This window comes from Clarias gariepinus, chromosome 13, assembly GCF_024256425.1.
Source record: "Clarias gariepinus isolate MV-2021 ecotype Netherlands chromosome 13, CGAR_prim_01v2, whole genome shotgun sequence".
Taxonomy (NCBI): Eukaryota; Metazoa; Chordata; class Actinopteri; order Siluriformes; family Clariidae; genus Clarias; species Clarias gariepinus.
The window spans coordinates 10,751,082-10,770,750 of record NC_071112.1 but is presented as its reverse complement, the minus strand read 5'-3'; the positions used below and the strand labels follow the sequence as shown (position 1 = coordinate 10,770,750).

The window sequence follows — 19,669 nt, the reverse complement described above, 5'->3', positions numbered from 1 at the left end:
TCTGTGCTTCGTCTCTGCTCCAGTCTCCACCACTCAGCTCTTACAGATTTGAATATTTAAATAAGTTTCGAAAGGTTTCTGATTTTTCTGTTGTTTTTTTTATTATTCTACATACTGCAGTTTTGTAGGGAAGTGCAATTCAACAAAGAATAAATCAACAGTTAAATTGTACAGTTAGTGAATTATTTGTAACAGAGAGCTAAGCAATGTGTGGAATAGTAATGTGCAGCACTGTTATTTAATCCCTTTCTTGCTGGCTCTTGGAGAAAAACTGACCAAATCTTGTCCTCTACCAAAGCATCCTTAACAAGACTTCCCACAAATTAAGGAATTCTGACCAATCCCACTTATTCCTGAGGGAGTTTTGTCCAGTGCTATCCTCTCAAAAATATTACAGTATATACAAGCCTTTGACTAATGAATGAATTCTGGGAATTACTCACTCAGAATTCTGACCAATCACACCTAGTCACTTTGGAATTCTGACCAATCCCACCCATTCTGTAGGAGTTCTGAGCAATCCCACCCATTCTGTAGGAGTTCTGAGCAATCCCACACATTCTGTAGGAGTTCTGAGCAATCCCACACATTCTGTAGGAGTTCTGACCAATCCCACCTATTCTGTAGGAGTTCTGAGCAATCCCACACATTCTGTAGGAGTTCTGACCAATCCCACCCATTCTGTAGGAATTCTGAGCAATCCCACCCATTCTGTAGGAGTTCTGACCAATCCCACCCATTCTGTAGGAGTTCTGACCAATCCCACCCATTCTGTAGGAATTCTGACCAATCCCACCCATTCTGTAGGAGTTCTGACCAATCCCACCCATTCTGTAGGAGTTCTGAGCAATCCGACCGACTCAAACGCAAATTCTGACCAATCCTGTCGTCTACTAAAGCATCCTCAAGAATTATGGAATCCTAACCAAAAAGGGTTTCTAAAGGGTTTTTTGTCCAATCATCTTCTTTCAAAAAAAATATTGTATACAAGCCTACCACTAACTAAATGAATTCTGACCACTCGGAATTACTCACTTGTAATTCTCACCAATCCCACTTACTAATAAAGGAATTCTAACCAATCCCATATTTTAGAATGAACTCAGCTGATTCGGTTTCCCGTAATTGAATCCAGTTAGTTATTTAAACTCGAGTGACGCTGATAAAGAAAAACATTAATCAAAATCTCTAAACCCTGACTGTTTTCTTACACTCTGCTTTGTAATTGATTGAATCCTCATTACGTTCCCCATGTCCACACAGGGCGTCTTTCTGAGTGGAGCATTAACCTTATCTCAGCGACGCTTATCTCCTTTTCTCTGTGTAGATGGTTATCAAGCTGCTGCCTGCTTAGTTCTCTACAGATGAGCCATAAACGATGTTTAACCTGTCAATAATCTGTAAAAGCCACTATTTAGAACTTTGACTTTTCCACCTGGTTTTGTTTCCTGGGTGTTGATTAATTGCAAACATTACAGCAGAGAACATAGCAAACATTCAGGATATTTTACTTGCTTATTTTTCAGCAGATGGTGTGATTGAAAATGTAGGGAAGAGAAAGATATCTAAGTTTTTTATGTGGAAAAAGGAGCATGTTAGGTGGGAAAAAATAAGTGAATTAATGTAAAAAAATAGCAAGTAAAATATCTTGAATATTGTCAATTATGCTACTACTTCATCTTACACTATGGCAACATTAACCCTATTTCTAGAAAGAAAAAAAAAACTATATTCTTATTGTAGTAGCAGATAATTTTGCTTTCTAGAAATTAATCCAGTTTATCAGTTTGAGGATATTTTCTCTTGCTGTCACTTTTGCAGTGTTTGTATGTAAACCTTTTACCATCAGACAGTTTTAGATTCGAAATTTTTAACATATCTAAACTGTTTTAATGTGAGTGGATTTTGAAGCTGTATTTTAACTCCTACGTTACTCCCTTTACTGACTACAATTTAGCATTTGTGTGGATTAGTCAGGAGTTTGTTTAAACAATCGTGTCTCAAAGTTGCAGTTAAAAAAAAAAAACAGAAATGTAACTTAGGTGTTGCTGAGTATCTTCAAGGATACAGACTTTTGTATTAAACAACTTGTCAACATGCTTTGAGTGTGTTCATGGGTTTTTACAGCAACACTACGAACCTGAAAGAGAGTGAAAGTTTCTGATTGCTTTGGAGACCATTTAATTCCAAATCTGGTTTATATAATTCTTTTGCAATATCAGAGTGTTTAACTAAAACCCCCACACACATACAACTTCTCACAGCGGTGTGGTGTTATGTTTTCTACCTGAACTGACTTCATGTAAATTGTGATGTGTGTGTGTGTTTATGTATGTGAGGCTAATACACAAAAATGAGGCTTACATCAGAACACTGGTGTGGCTCCTGTTTATTGATTGGCATCGCTGATCGCTGGGTAAACTGGTCAGGAAGGTGGAACAAGAAAAGCGTTTAATGAGGAACGTCGCAGTCATGCAGGATTCCCTCTCTGGTGGAAATGTGAGGAGATTGTTACAGTGAGAATGTCTTTACTTGTACATTCAGGAACGTTCTGAAATTCTTCTTCGTGTTCCAGTCGGCATGCAAATGATCTGCAGCAGCACCCCGGGAATCATCCGAGACCCACTCGGGCAGGAGTTAATAAAACGTTAGACACCTGGGGTGTACATCATCAGGACACGTGTGCTGCATAGTATCACAGAGTAACGACTGGCATCGACACAACAAGCACCGACATCATCATCATCAGCATATTCTTCATCATCATCATTTAAATTACAACAAATTTAGACTGATTTAATTTTATTTAAGGAGAGACCATCAGCACTTCCTTCTTTTTATCTCTTAAACATTATTTCCATCGTTTATTCTGATAAAGCCCACCCCTGAAGACTTTGATCAATGTTTAAAGCACTTTACAACAAAAACTAACAAAAATTAACACTATTTTCTTATTTTTATATTACATCCATTTCTTCCTTTTGGAAACAAAAATAAATATAAATTTGTCTGGAAAAGTGCTTGTATTATCTACATATTTTCAACAGACGATTATAGAAAGAGCAGAACGAGCATTTCCAAAGGCATGCCAACAGAGAGGAGGCAGGCACAGCAGTTGACCAATCAGAGAAAGGGGGCATTAATAAGCAGGCCAATACGATAGAGCTTTCTGGGTAAAGGGCGGGGCTAAAAGGAGACTATTAAAGCCAGGAGGGAGGAAGAAATTTGGGGTGAAGGGTAAATTTATTACTAGTGTAGACATGTGCTGATAACCAGTAACACACACACACACACACACATACATACACACCATGATATCAAGACATAATCATTACTGTTATCATGAAGAAATATCATGTAGCATTTATAATCATCCATAATGTCAGCTAACTAAAGGTCATCTGTGTCACGATCATCTACTGTATAAGTTCAGTAATAATCATGACGTGAATATCAGCACCTGCCCAAGCTAGAGATCTTAAAAGGGCCTGAAGTCGTACAGGGGAATATTGGAAGTGTTGCACTGGCCATGTGTGAGGTTAGTTTAAAGCCCAAACTGTTGAAGATCATCAATATCAGTGTGTTTCAGTCTGAAGTGTGTGGACTTTGTGAATCTTTGTAGATTTGTAATAAATTAATAGCAATGTGTGTGTGTGTGTGTGTGTGTGTTAGAGTCCCTGAACGCACGTTGAGGTACAGACACTGAATGTGACTAATAAAAATAAATTTTCAGTAAATAAATAAATAAATAAAGAGGGCGTAGTTTGGAGCGTGTACAACGTGAGGCGATTCTCTTCGCCCTATAACATTTACATAAACGCTGTATAACATGTTTATAGAATAACGCAGGAGTGTTCATGAGCAGCTTGTGGACATGAGAGCAAAAAAAAAATTCCTACTTCTGTATTTGAACATTAGGCCTTTCTAGCACATCCATGAGCGCTGCAAAAACTGTTTTATAAAGCAGCGCTGGCAACTTTTAAAGTAGATTTCCCATTCATAAAAACTGTGTAGCTGTATAGCAGTAAACTTTTATGTTACTTTTATAACTTTTTATGACAGCATCATGACACGCAGGACAGCATATACCCTGAATGGCCGAGTGCAATCCTATGCATTAACATATAAACTAACATTTGCACCATAGCATTTTAACTAAAGCTAAGCTTGCTAGCTTGTGGTAACTGAGGTAAGTGGGTGTGTTCCAACCAACATATTGTTGGTTATTAAGGGTTTGGGTGGAGTCAGCTCCTGCCAAGATGGCAATGACCCAATCAGTGGGTTATAACATCCTTTCTGAGTCATGTGAACGTAAAGTTTATGTACCCTTGTGTTAGAACATTGAGTCATTATTTTGCTGAAATAACTTTTATAACAGTTTTATATTGTCCTTTTGCAGTTGTTCTAGGTGTATTATCAAAATCTGGGACAATACCCAGCATCAATTTAATCTACACCTGCAGAAATCCCTGAATCAGACATTAGATCCTGCAACAAACAGCTGATGTAATCAGATAAAATAAACAAATGTTTAAATGTTCTTTTGGAGCTGAACTGGGACTGATTTTATAACAATAATACTCTATTTACAGTTATTGTGATTTTTAAAAAGCTTGCAGCAACCTCCAGTAAATAAATAAATTATTGGGAAAAAATGTGTTAAACTTTAGTTTTTAAAGAAAAGGGATGGGATTCAATATGTCAGAGTTCAGTACTGGAAAAAAAATGTAAGCACTACTGTTAAAGAAAATTAAAAGGTTTACACTCCTGTTCAATATTTATAAAAGTGCAGTTAATAAAGAGATTATAAAGATATTTACATTAACTGCTGTATGAAATGTTTATAGACTACTTATGCTTGCATTACGACACACAAGTAGGATTATACTTTAATAAAATAGCTGGACTTCTTGAGCAATGCAATTCCCTAATTCTGGAAAAAATTGGTATAAAAATATAATAATAATAATAATAATAATAATAATAATAATAATAATTAAATGCAGCATTGTGTGTAGCTTTACTATTTACTTACTTTTTAAAATTATATTATTTATGTCTAAATTAAAAGAGATACAATTATATTTCAGCTTGTTCTTCTGAGTGGACTGTAAAAGGTAAAAAGTAGGAGGGTTTCCCACCAGAGATCTACAGATCCTCTGAGAACCCATTCCTAACTGTGAGCATCAGTGTGCTTGGTTCAGCTTGGCCCGGATCGGTTCTCGCTACAGGCTGCGGTCTAAGTTCACGATAAAATGTTTAGTCCTTATACTGATTGTGTAAAACTTGTGCTTAAGTTGTTTTTATTATTATTATTATTATTATTATTGTTGTTGTCACCTGTGTGTGGCACTGTGCTGTCAATCCTGAAAACTCCTGCGTTATTCCATAAACATGAAGATTAATGCTCCTGTATGTTAAGAGTTAGAGAAGCAGCAAACGACATCACACGAGTTCAGATCGTGCGAGTGTGTGCGTTGTGAGACTGTATGTCTCTGCAGGCTTTATTAAGGCAGGTGAGGTGTGTTATACTGATTAACTCACTCAACAATAGATCATGTCGTGTGTGTGTGTGCGTGTGCATGTGTGTATCCTCTTTAGAGATATTTAAACAGCTAAACAGGAATGTGTCTGTTGTGTATAGTGAGAAACAGATGTATATCGGATCTAAAAGTCTGAGTCAATGAATATTAATGTTTAAAAAGGTTCCATGTCTCAGTAGGGAGTTACTCCAGAAATCAGACACACACACACACACACACACACACACACACATTTATCAAGACTAGACAGTCTTGACTTCAGCTCTATTCAGGAGGTCAGAGAGTTATGCGTGAGGGGACAGGGTTTCTTTAAATCACTTGTCTCCATTATTCTAGATTCTGTTGTGAATGTTTTTTTAAGTGATCTCAGCCTAATTGAGAAGCAGTGTTAAGTCCAGTGCCACCGTCTGACTGTCTGATGTAACTACAATATGTCATGCTGAAACGTTCAAACACACTTAAATGGGTTCAGTTTAACCAGTGATTAATGTAATCATTAAAACTAGCACTATTGTGATTTATAAATTTAATGATGTGTGTTTGTGTTTAAAGGTGTTGCTCTAGATGCTATTATGCCCAAAAACATGTGGCAACCTCGGAGGTGTGAACGTCACACAGGTAATTTTACAGCATGGTCCATAAATAATGGAACAGCAAACGGAAAACTTTTGTTCTCTTTACACCACCATACTGAATTTGAAATGAAATACTTAAGATGTGAGCAAAGTCAAGACTTTCAGAGTTAATTTAAGTCAACTCAAGAACACTCTTGAGGAGGTAGGTGTTTCATTGTCAAAGTCTACAGTCAATAGATGGCTTTATCAAGTAAAACCAACGATAATGCTCAAGAATAGAAAGAATAGATTATACTTTGACAGAAAACTTTGCCAGGTTGTTCAGACTGATGAAACCAAGATTAACTTGTCCCAGAATGATTGAAAAAGAAAAACTTGGAGAAAGAAAGGAACAGCTCATGATCCAAAGCTGTCAAACATGGTGGAGGCAGTATTATGGTACATCCGTGTATGCCTGCCAAAGGAACCGGGTCACTGATGTTTATTGATGACCTCACTAGTGATAAAAGTAGCAGGATGAATTCTGAAGTGTTTAGGGATATACTCTCAGAGTCTGCTAAATGCTGCGAAACTGATAGAACGTCACTCCATATTGCTGATGGATAATGACCCGACACATACAGTAAAGCAAAAGCCACCTAAGGCAAAGCACTGGCCTATTCTTTACTGGCCAAGTCAGTCACCTGATCTCAACCCAACAGAGCAGGTGTTTGTTTCCTGGAGACAAGACTGAAGGCAGAAAGACCCATAAACAAGCAGCAGCTGAAGCATATCAAAGGGAGGAACCTTAGCATCCGTTCATGTACATGGGTTCCACACATCAAACAGTCGTTGACTGCACAGGATTTTCAAGTATTAAAGGCAATCATCATGTCGGTAATTATGTTCATTTGTTCCATTATTTATGACCCAAATTGGTGTGTGGGCATGTGTGTGTATGAAAATGGCTGTAATTCCTGAATGGTTAATGCCACAGGTTTGTCAAATTCCTTGAATTAAAGCAGTCTTGACTTTGCTCACATTTTGAGTGTTTCATAAATTCAGTGTGGTGGTGTACAGAAACAAAATGAATAAACAAACTTATCCTAAAATGTATGGACTGTATTAAAATCTAAATGTGGAGCTCAGAAATTCGACTCTGAATACCAGGAACATTCCCTGTGTAAACAGTGACGTGACTTTTGGACTCGACTCGAATACAGAGATGTGATGCTCTAAAGATCTACAGTACATGAGCATCTGGACTTCTGTAAATCTGCGCCATGATAAAATCTGACGTGTAAAATGTTGTATAAATAAAAAAGAAACAGAAGAAGGCGTGGCTAGCAAGAGACTCAGACTTTTAGACGGTGCTGTACGGCGACTCTGGTACCCAGGCTGTGTGGAGGAGAATGTGACCTATTAGAAGTTGAAATGCTCATGGATTTACGTTTACAGTAATTATCTGCTTTTATACTTCGGGTCACATGACTCCCTCTTCCCTTTCTGCCCCACCGCTGGGTATGCTTTGCCCTTTTTGTGAGTGGAGTCCAGGACTTTGGATTTGGGTGGTGTTGTTGAAAGAGGGCGTGTCTCAGCATGGCGGAAGCGCTGTGGGGAGGGGCTCTCTGTGCGCGAGGCGGAGTTAGTGCGAGGGTTGGAGCTGACACTGCGGATAGAGGGAGGAGCACCGGGCCGGGAGACGGCACGCTGAGCTGTCCGAGTAGCCGAGGAGGGGGCCGGGCCGGGAGCCCAGGGCTTGTGGGTTGTAGGGGCTGGGGTCTGGGGACGGGGTGGGAGTGTTTTAGAAGGGCGAAGCTGTGGGCGGGGCTTCTGCTGATGGATGCTCGAGTGAGCGCTTGCTGACTTCTGCATCACCGAGTTAACAGAACTGAGAAAGAAAGAGAAAGAGAGAAAGAAACAGATCTATTACTTAATACACTAATCAGATTTAAATTTCATATGGTTTGTTGAATGCATGAGCAAATACTATATTAATTCAGTTAAACATAATAAAAAAACGTGTTTATGAGCACCTTCACGCTGCTTTTTGAGGCACAGTCTTGCATCAGACTCACTTTGTGTGTGTGTATGTGTGTGTGTGTACGTATGAAAGACAGAGAGAGGAACCTTTACTGATATTTCACTAGAAATGATTTCCACATGGACTAAATTACATTATCAATAGTACTTTTCTATAATTAAAACTTATAAAATAAATAAAATAGTTAGGAAAAAACACACCGAAAAAGTTAGTGTTCTCACAACTTAATTTATAATAAAAGAAAATAAAAATAAATACAATATTTCTATTCTATATAAATTAATATTGGACGTTATTTATAATAGCACACAGAAATAGATTCAAAACAATTTCCTAAACTAAAACTAGAATCTTACAAGACATTTCATTTTATTAAATTGTAAATTTAGTTTCTGCTTTCAACCTCACGTAATTAATTAATAAGGCCGATTAATAATAACTAACTGTCTTACCTGGTCTGAATGAAAGAGACAGATCTCTGAGTCTGAGGCAACTCCCTGCTCCCCGATTGGACGGCAGGCTTTTTGATGGGCGTGACTGGCCGTGGTATCCGGCTTTTAATTTGTCCATCAGCTCCCCTTGCCCTGGCCGAATCATCCGATTGGTGGGTGTCGTCCTCGGAGGCGGTAGTTGATTGGGTGGATCGTTTCCGCTCCAGGACGAGTCGGGCCAGTTGCGGACGTCGGCTTTTACGCACTTGCTGGTTTGGACTGGTTTGTGACGACCGGTCCGAACCGGTTTCCTCTTCTGAAATGAGCACTGGGATTCGACTCCGCCTCCGTGGATGAGGCTGTGGTGATGTAACTTCCAGGTCTGGCTCTGCCTCCTTCTCTTTGTCGGTGACTACAGCAGGTCCTGTTTCTTCGTGGTTCTGTTTCTGTTCCACTGGAACCTCTTCAGGTTTTTCTCGCATCTCGGTCTCTACGGTTACTTCACGTCCAGTAAAGAAAGGCTCTTGCTGGTCACCTGATGCAGCTGCTCGCTCTGGCTCCACCTCGTCTGCAGGACTGCTTTTTTCTTTTTCTATCACTTCATCTTTCGCTCTCTCCTCACTTTCACTCTCTCGTTCCTTCTCCATGAGATCAAACTTCTGCCCCAGAAGTTCGATGTCCTTTTCTTCCACTTTTTCACTCTCTTCCTCAACCTCTTTCTCTTCAACTTGTCTCTCAGCTCTTTCCCAGATGATCTCCTCCTTGCTGCTTCCTTTTTCCTCTCCTATGCTTCCATCCTTCCTGTCATCCATCACTTCCTCTTCTTCCTCATCCCTTCCATACTGTCTCTCAGGCTCAGGCAGCTGTTTGCCTGTTGTCATGACGATGCGGTGCGTTGTCTCTGCGATGTGCACAAACGTTCGCTCTACCTTCGCCAGTGGAGGTGATGAGGAGCGTCCAGCTGTTGCCACGGCACTTGTTGCCATAGCAGCTGGCCTGAACATAAATGCGAGAGTTCCGCGTTCTGATTCGTCAGGAGCCTGCGGGGTCACTGCCCCCAAAGTTCCCTGACCATCACCAGGAGACACGGCCCCGTTACCTGCGGACACGAGCACCAATGTACGGGACGCTTCTTCCTGGTCTTGGTCACGGGGAGGCGGAGCCAGCAGCGTGGAGGCAGCACCTTCGGGGCTTCCATCACTTCCTGAACGTGGCGAGGTTTCTTTCTGAGCATCAAACATCAGCACAGTGGACAAGAAGTCAACTCGCTTTACTTTTGACTCCGCCTCCAGAGGTTCCTAGGGGAGAGATAAGTCAAAGAACAAAGCTAAAACAGACATGTCTGATTCTGAATAATAAATTAAAGAGCTTCTCATGCTTTAAACTCTAAGTAGGTTTCAGGTGAATTTGTGGCTAATGAGGAACGACTGCTGGAGCTCACACAAAATTTTAACTCCATCAACCTGTACAGTAAAACTTTCAGCTTTTACTCAGTGGAAGCGCTAGCGTACTAAACTACAGAGTGGAATAAACACTGTGTAGCTCAGTATTTAAGAGGCTACTAATTAAGGCTGCACCTGCCACTGCTGCGTCCCTTAGCGTGGCACTTTATCTGCCCAGATCTTCTTTCTCTCTCTTCAGGCAAATAAGAGAAATAATCATGTGACTGTCATGTGACTGAAAAACCGCAAAGAAGGGTAAGTCCTGTCATGAGAATTACAGCTCTGGCTTTACCGCAATACATCGCTTACACTGAAGACTCATTCCTCTGAAATTACACAAACACGTCCCTGTGAAGGAAATGTTGATATAAAAACAATAACGTATCAGAGAACATTAATATAAACCTACACTACTGTCAGAGCTGCTGTTACAGAGAATTAATCAATGTCCTCTAACCAGCCAGATGGTGTTATAGATATTAAGTAATAAAATAAATGACAGAACAGAACAGAGGAAAAGCTTTGATTCTCCGGATGATTTAATCATGTTTCAGCACACAGTCTTCAAAAACTACAAACTACGCTGTTATAATAATAAAAATAATAACACACAGTGACGGCAGCATAGAATGATTCCAAGCTCTTTTTATTTAGTTTTTTTTTTGGTTTTAAAAAAACATTTTTCTCTCCCGTGCATGATTTGCAGAGGAACAGTGTGTATGTGTGTGTGTACAGACAGTGACTGTGATTTTCATCTAGCAGCATGAAGATTATTTCTTTTATTATAAAAAAAAAATCTCTAAACACATGCTTTATTAAAACCTATATACTGTATACACTGTATATCTATATTACAGATGTATGATAGAGAGAGCAGTGAGGTATAAAACCACAGACAGGTGGGAGGAGTGGTGTCAGGTCACAGCCAGTGGGACCAGATTGGTCAGTTTAATGGTTCTAGTTCTTTTTAATTCATTACTGATGTCTTGAGGTGGTGTAATAAAATAAATAAATAAATAAATACACTCAAGTCAGAGGGTCAGTGGATTATCAACAGGTTTAACAGATAAACTGTAACAGATGTCTGAAGCAGAAACAAAGCAGGAGAGAGATCCTTCTTTACCTTCAGATCTGAGCTCAGGCGTTATTCCTTATTAATTTTGTTAGGGCTTTATTTATATTTCTTGTAATGTAAGTAAATTTAATTTTAGCTTGTCATGTGAATACCCCTGCAGCTAAAATCATTTATAATCGCGCCAGAATAAAACCGCCCTGATCTTATACGGCTCTATGCAAACGTCTCACAAAATTATTGTAAGAACTGTCACATCAGCATCATGCATCAAATGTGCATCAAATGTGTTGAGGGTAAAGGTGTAATCCTAACATGACATTTTATGAGTTTAAATAATTTACACACACCCACAGACATGAAATAAATAATAACAATACCGACTCTCTGAAACCTGTAGCTGAGCCCGCATGGACCGTCATGTGAGCAATAATCATTAATGATTATTCCTGCTTAATATTAATGCTAATAATGCTAATTCAACAACAAAAAAGAAAAAAAAATCATTATGTAACTTTGTGTTAATCCCACTAGGTCTGCACAATTAATCACATTTTAATCTCGATTCTGATTTTGGTTTGCCACGATTAAATCAACAGGATCAAAAGTAAAAGAAAAGCAAACAGCAAAAGCATGACGCTAAACTAATGCTGAGATCGCGAGCGCAAATGAGACGAGGATTTAGAAAATCTGCACATCAAACACACATAATTTCTTGTGTGTGAAAACAGCCTGTTCATGGCGTTACAGCAATAACTACTGTAGTGTAAAAAAGCACATGCGTTTGTCTCAAAACTCCCCAAGCGCAAATGGTGGGTAACACCAGGCAGCAAATGTCGGAAAACTTAACTCTGCACTGCACCTATGTTGAGTTTTGAGAGTTTGGAGGCGGGGCCAGCAGCTGATGTCACAGCTCCTGTGATTGGCCAGTCTCCATCAGAGAAATTGACACCAAGATTGACACGGTGGAGCTGGGGTTCGTTGCACTACAGTATAAAGTTTACATTTCTCCCCTGATCACAATCAGTTATTTTTGTTTATTTAACCGTTTATGATTTACAGGGTATGCTGTTTTTATAATAATAATAATATTAATAATAATAATCCTGGTGGGTGTATGTCATTTTCGCTCGCTGATTGTGGCATTATTTTATCATCATACTTTCATTTTGATATACAGGAATGTAGCACAACATGGATGTGAGCGCGGTGATACGTTTACGTAAATATTTTTGTCATAACTGTGATCTCAATATTGATTATAATATTTGTGACAATCATTTTGGCTGTAATCGTGCAGCCTGATATCATACAGCACGACACGAACACCTGCATCTACAGGATAGTTTTTTGTCTGTCAAAGTTTATATTGATTTTATTATTTATTTTAGACCCTGAATGTTTCTAAGCTAACGCTAGCAGATGGAACCAGAAGCAAAACCAAACCCAGCATCGTCTGATCTGATGTCAGTCGTGTGTCTGAATCAGTCCAGGACACTGGCCGCACTAATTGACAGGAACATCATCAGGTCTGATCCATTACAGTGTAAAAACACATGCGGCAGTCAGACCTCGGGTAGAGAGTTTCATTTAAACTTAAAATAGCTTTCTGGCTGAAGATGCAGATGGTTGAGCCGCGCTGTATTACAAATAAAACACAATAAAACACAGTGTTGCATGAGCCTTTCTGTGTGATTCAGCTTTGCGCTGCTCTTTGAGGTCTCTGCTCACATCTGACTCACCATGTGTGTGTGTGTGTGTGTGTGTGTGTGTGCATGAGTGTTAAGTCACATTTATTATTCTATAAGCAATTAATTTGCAATACATTCACTTTATAAACTGCCAACACTTGGAGTGTAAATTTTTAATGTGTGTGTGTGTGTGTGTGTGTGCTGAATTTAGGAAGACAGTTCTTGTGAAGGTGAGACTTTATCCCACTTTCACTTCTTGTACAGAAACATGACATCACACACACACACACACACACACACACACAGTCGGGGAGTGTTAGACACACATTAAACACATTCACTCAGGTGAACACATCTGATATTTTACTGAATCTGCATTGATGGAGTTTCAGCCTTAATGTGCAAAAGAACAGGTAAAGAGATTACTGTAGTGAACCCTAAACTCTCAGAGACAGGGCAGTTTCCATAAACAAACAAACAAATCAACACTGTCCTGTGTTGAGACAGCAGTTATTGCTCAGAGACATTCAGAGTGTCAGGAGATAAAATCACATCCACTACTTCTGTGTGTCAGTGTATATGTTTATATATATGTATATTAAATGTATCATACAGGTGTGTAAGACACACACGTTTACAACATAGTGCTACTGGCCAGGCCCCACCATCTCAGACTAACCCCGCCTCCTAGAGGTGAAACTCTGTTGTACATGTGATTCTGATGTAAACTGTGTGAATTTGTGAAAAACACCATAAGCGTCACATCTGTTCTCTCTCTCTCGCACACGCGCACACACACACACACACACACACACACACACACACACACCCTTTATATGTGCTTGCACTGTGCAAAAAAAAAAAAAAAAAACACATGCTAAAAGAAATAAAACAATTATTTGTTCAGGGGTGGTTCATGCGGCAATGTGTGTGTGTTTATCCTCATCACGTTACAGGTGAAAGACATGTCACACTCCTTTCAGAAACACAGAAATTGCCATAATATACTGCTCATAATATACACTCTCCATGAACTCTTATACTGTATGCTGTATATATATGATCACACAGTGTTTATACAACACGGTCATTCAGAAGATAAAACATCAACGCGTTAAAAGTTCACAACAAGAACTGAAAATATTTTACTCCTTTTTTTTACTAATTATCCAACAAGCATTTTTTAAATGCTAAATTATTATTATTGTTAACAAAATCTAAAGTTTATTATCAGGGCTGTGGAAATCCTAGAAAGCTAGTCTTAATTTTAATTAATGTTCATGTACAGTAATACACACTGATCAGCCATAACACTACTGCACAATACACAACTCCCTGTATGGTGTAGATTCCTGTGCAAGGCCTAGGGGGGAGTGATCTGGTGTCTGGAACCAGGATGTTGGCAGTGGATCGTGTGGATGCTGGGTGCTGTGGGGTGGGTCCTCAATGCATCAGACTTGTTTGTCTGGTGCATCTCAAGGGGCATGATTGGATTGGGATCTGAGGAGACTGAAGGCCAGGTCGGCGGCCTTGGTCTCTTTGCTTGCTGGTGCTTTCCTACTGCGACCAGTGTTTACTTTTTCAGAGATATGTGCTGCATTGGTTCTTCTGTAGGTTCGGCCCAGACAGGCTGGCCTTTGGTTCCTGTGAGAGTGAGCCATGGTCCGGTAACCAGCTTACTGGGGCATAACTGATAATCAATGTTATTGTGTTAATGTTATGGCTATTTAGTGTGTGTGCCTGTAATTAGACAGCGTGGATACAACACACACCCTTAATCCAGAAAGCTGAAATAATGCATCAGCACTTTGAATAAATATATTTCCTTTGTTTATTTGCTATTTATTATAATTATTATTGATCAGCGTTCTCGCTGTTATTAGTTTTAATTCGCACTTTAGAGCTCCAGTGAATAGTTGTCAAACAATTTAGAATTATTATTAAAAATTAAAATATGGATTTTTTATTATATCTGAGTGCAACTTCATTCATTCACAAATTAGCAATATTGTGTCATAATTGCATAAAAATCTCACTTTTAGTTTTATTATTTTACAATTATTTTACAATTATAATTATAGTTCATTAGGTGTAAAAATATGAAAAAATGACTTTATTAATGAAATAATATATGCATTATAAATTAAAATAATAGTTATATAAACAATTATGTTGCATCATTATTTAATTGTTTTTAAAAACAATGAGAGTTAACGTGGACAACAAAGTACGAATATAAACTCTTGAGTGTAGTGTGAAAGACGAGTGATATTAAAGCAATCCACTAATAAAACCAAAATTAAAATTGAGACAAATTTATCAGGAATTAACCAATTTAATGTTTGTGAGTCAAATGCTTGAGTTTATTTTTGACTATCTAATCTTAACTTCATCTTTTTATTGCACTCTGTTTGAGACATTTAATCCCCCCCCCCACATCATTGAATAAATAAAATCACTCAGTAAATAATAAAGTCTATAATAAATAAACTCAGACTGTGTTAGCTATAATGATAACCCTGACATTTTCTGTGCAATCAAATTTCAATACACTTCCTCACTTCCTTACACAAGTTGTTCATCATCTCTGTCACACAGTGTTTCTTCCTGTTTCAGTGATGTCAGCAGAAGTCTGCTTGTGGGAGGGGCTTCACCATGAACATTACGTAACCATGTTAAAGTATAGCTGCTGTTTGCCAGTTAGCTATAATTAAAAATGTCCATATATGGAAGACACAAATTGTTGCCTAGCATTTTAGCCAAATTTGCTCATATTTCCATATATGGACTCAAAGGCCCTCCTACAGACAAAAAATCTGGTTATTAAATGTCTTTTTTCTAAACTTTAGTGATGGTGAACATTTTGCATTGAACACGTCAGCCGAGATTTCACTCCAAATGTGTACGTGAACTATAACTTAACACGTCACATACTGGAAAAAGCACACGAGTGAAAACTCTACTGATTAAAATAAAAAGCAGCAAAAATTTAAGTAAAAGTGTAAAATCTTATTTTTAAATATATGGAAGACTAGTTTGTTATGAGGCCAGTGTAAACACACACACACACACACACACACACACTCGATATGAAAGCTGAGAGAAGTATCACTACAGGACATTGAGGTAGTGATGAGGATGGTATAAACTCAGATGTATGAAGATGGCGAGCTGCAGGTTTATCTGTCTTGAAGCAGGTCGTCTGGGGCATGGGTGTCACTGCACTCTGGGCTGTGTCAGTGTGTTCTGAGGAGCGGGCGCATCACTGTGTTCTGGGGTTCAGGCGCGTCACTGTGTCCTGGGGAGTGGGCGTGTCACTGTGTTCTGGGAAGTGGGCGTGTCACTGTGTTCTGGGGAGTGGGCGTGTCACTGTATTCTGGGGAGTGGGGGTGTCACTGTATTTTGGGGAGTGGGCGTGTCACTGTATTCTGGGGAGTGGGCGTGTCACTGTGTTCTGGGGAGTGGGTGTGTCACTGTGTTCTGGGGAGTGGGCGTACTGTATCACTGTGTTGTGGGGAGTGGGCGTGTCACTGTGTTGTGGGGAGTTGGCGTGTCACTGTGATCTGGGGAGTGGGCGTGTCACTGTGATCTGGGGAGTGGGCGTATCACTGTGTTCTGGGGAGTGGGCGTGTCACTGTGATCTGGGGAGTGGGCGTATCATTGTGTTCTGGGGTTCAGGTGCGTCACTGTGTTCTGGGGAGTGGGCGTATCACTGTGTCCTGGGGAGTGGGCGTGACACTGTGTTCTGGGAAGTTGGCGTATCACTGTGTCCTGGGAAGTGGGCGTGTCACTGTGTTCTGGGGAGTGGGCGTGTCACTGTGTTCTGGGGAGTGGGCGTGTCACTGTGTTCTGGGGAGTGGGCGTGTCACTGTGTTCTGGGGAGTGGGCGTGTCACTGTGTTCTGGGGAGTGGGCGTGTCACTGTGTTCTGGGGAGTGGGCGTATCACTGTGTTCTGAGGAGTGGGCGTTTCACTGTGTTCTGGGGAGTGGGCGTGTCACTTTGATCTGGGGAGTGGGCGTATCACTGTGTTCTGGGGAGTGGGCGTGTCACTTTGATCTGGGGAGTGGGCGTGTCACTTTGATCTGGGGAGTGGGCATATCACTGTGTTCTGGGGAGTGGGCGTGTCACTGTGTTCTGGGGAGTGGGCGTGTCACTGTGATCTGGGGAGTGGGCGTGTCACTGTGTTGTGGGGAGTGGGCAAGAAAGCAGGAAGTTTCCCTCCGTCAGTACCGTGTGATTTTTTTGCACTCCACCCAGCACCTTATGCTCATTTACATATCTTACATACAGTATTTACATACAGAATATTTCAACCGTTATACCAGAGCTGCGCTTAAACTTTCACAAGCAAACACACGTGCACCCACACACACACACACCACCGATGTGAGATATTGCAATACTGTTACCACTTTACACACAAGACTGCTTTCAAGACGCGATGCTAATCAAAGTCGCATCGTGGCAGCTAGCATGAGTTCCTGTTGGTTAGCATTAGCTGGTCATGTTATTCAGCACTGTCTTTAGTACACTAGCATCAGAGCGAAACTAACAGAGGAGTTTCCGCATATTGCACATAATTTGTGAATGATATTCTGAACATGCAGTTGGCTCCTCCCACAGTTCACACCACTGCACAATGAGAACTGGTCTTAATGGTCTCCGGTACACTGTGTTCTGATCACTGGCTGTGTGTAACAGCTACAGCAATGAGCTTCTAACCAGCGGAGTGTGAGGATGATGATGATGATGGTGATGAAGTCTAAATGGTAAAATTTTTATATATCGATACTAAACACAGACACACACCTGATGATGAACGTAAAGACAATAACTTTATAAGAGTTTTCTCTCTCTCTCTCTCTCTCTCACACACACACACACACACACACACACAGAGCATGTGTTTTGTTTAAAATCATTAAAAACTGTCTCTTTTTGCTTCTAAAAAGAGTGAAATAAACTGTACAGTGTCTCTTTATACACAATTTGCTTTTCTTAGCCAATCAGAAGGCTGAGTTTCTACTGGAGCTACACACAAGTGCTCACGCACACAAGCATGCACACACACATATGCACGCACACATTCGCACACACACTCGCACACATTCGCACACACACTCGCACACATTCGCACACACATGCTCACAGGCTGAGTTTATTGCACGCACCATAATAATCTGTGTTTGCATATGTTCCTTTAAAGCTGTGTGTGTGTGTGTGTGTGTGTGTGTGTGTGTATGTGTGTGCGCGTGTGTGGTAAGGCTCATCATGTCTTGTTCATGAGTTTAGCGAGCATCTGCTGGATGTGCAGCCTCGGGATGTTGAGGACAGAGTGCCGTGCCCTCGGGCTGCCTGGCAACGCCGGGGCGTGTCTGTTGCCACGGTGATGCTGATGACCTCGGCAGTGGGCGTGGCAGTGGGCGGGGCTGCTCTCGGCCGAGCGGCTGCGCTGAATGGCCGCCGCCCCGGGGGTGGGGTCTTGGGGGAAGGTTTCCATCTCCATGCTGGAGGAGGAGGGGAACACGTACGACGCCAGTCTCCTCAAATGGGCGGGCCTCGCGAAAGAGTGAGGTGGGTGTGGCCTGTCCTCCTCCAACTGAAACAGACCAATAAGAGCGGAGGAATCAGGCTCGGGGAAAAAAAACGCGCGAAAAACCTAATCTAAGTGTGTGTGTGTGTGTAGTTTAACAAAAAGATTTTCTAAATAATATTTCTTAAAATCACTACCACTATTCTCAATCCAGCAGGGATGACAAGAAGTGTGTGTGTGTGTGTACAGTGTGTGCGTGTGTGTGTGTGTAAGATTTTTCGGAGCAGTGTGTATTTCAAACACATTTGCGTGCACATAAACCTTCCCTGTGAGCTGTGAACACACAACCACAAACACACACACACACACACACACACACACACACGCATACACACATACACACACACATACACACATACTCTTTCTGTACTCTCTGAGGGTGTTTCCACACTGGATTCGATTCAAGAAAACTCTGGCCCAGTTGCTCTGTTAGTGCGATTCACCTGAACAAGTGTGAACGCTGCCATCAGGTCAATCTGTCTTGTCTCAGCTAGCCAGCTAACTAGACCTTTTAGTTAACTAGTTTTAGCTCTTCTGTTAATTTATGTTGTAAATTTATGTTGCATGTAGCACCTTGGTCCTGGAGGAACGTTGTTTCGATTCACTGTGTACTAACTGTATATGGTCGAAGTGACAATAAAGACTACTTGAATTTGAACTTGATCAGAACCGTGGGATGCACAGAGTAAAGCCAACTAAGACCAATTGAAAAGGTGGGGTTTTGCTCACCTTCCAAACAGTCCAAAAGTCTGATGCATTTCGACTGAAGTGTAAACGCACCAAGGACCAAAAACCCCAAGTCTACTCTGCTCTGTTAACATTATCTAATAATGAAGACTGTACCTGAGGACTTGCATTAGTCCATTCTGTACACGTCACATCTGTTGTAGCGGCCACGCCTGGATGAGCATCGAGTGAGGAAAAAATCCTAGCTTAGTCTTGCGCGTTAGTAAGCACACTACTGGACAAGTTTTGAAAGATGAAAAAAAGAAAATAAATATTTTATCTCATTAATAAATTTCACCCTTCCAAATTAAATGTTAAATTTATGGACATTTACTATGGACAGTGCAATAGTGCACGTGATAGCACATGTGATAGCATACCTTGAGTGCATTTGAATTGTTTACAGTTTAACGAAATATTGTGTTTGTGTGTGCCTATTTTTATTGAACGCAGCCCTGCTATACTATTATACGCGCTCCTAGCTCACACACCAGGCAGGCAGATGCAAGAGTGTAGGTGAAGTTTATCATACGATTAAAGATCACTGCTCGTTTTTTACTTCTTACTTTCTT

General features: G+C 40.5%; 1 protein-coding gene across 1 annotated transcript in view; it reads right to left on the bottom strand.

Moving 5' to 3' along the window:
- Positions 1-5,019: 5,019 nt before the first annotated feature.
- ttbk1b (tau tubulin kinase 1b) overlaps positions 5,020-19,669 on the bottom strand; it is a 42,114-nt gene continuing 27,464 nt past the window's right edge. The window contains exons 14-15 of the mRNA XM_053510521.1: positions 8,594-9,870; positions 5,020-7,988 (exon numbers count right to left, since the gene is read on the bottom strand). Coding sequence (XP_053366496.1) covers positions 7,559-7,988; positions 8,594-9,870 — 1,707 coding nt within the window. The 3' untranslated portion in view covers positions 5,020-7,558. The remainder of the gene's footprint in view (positions 7,989-8,593; positions 9,871-19,669) is intronic.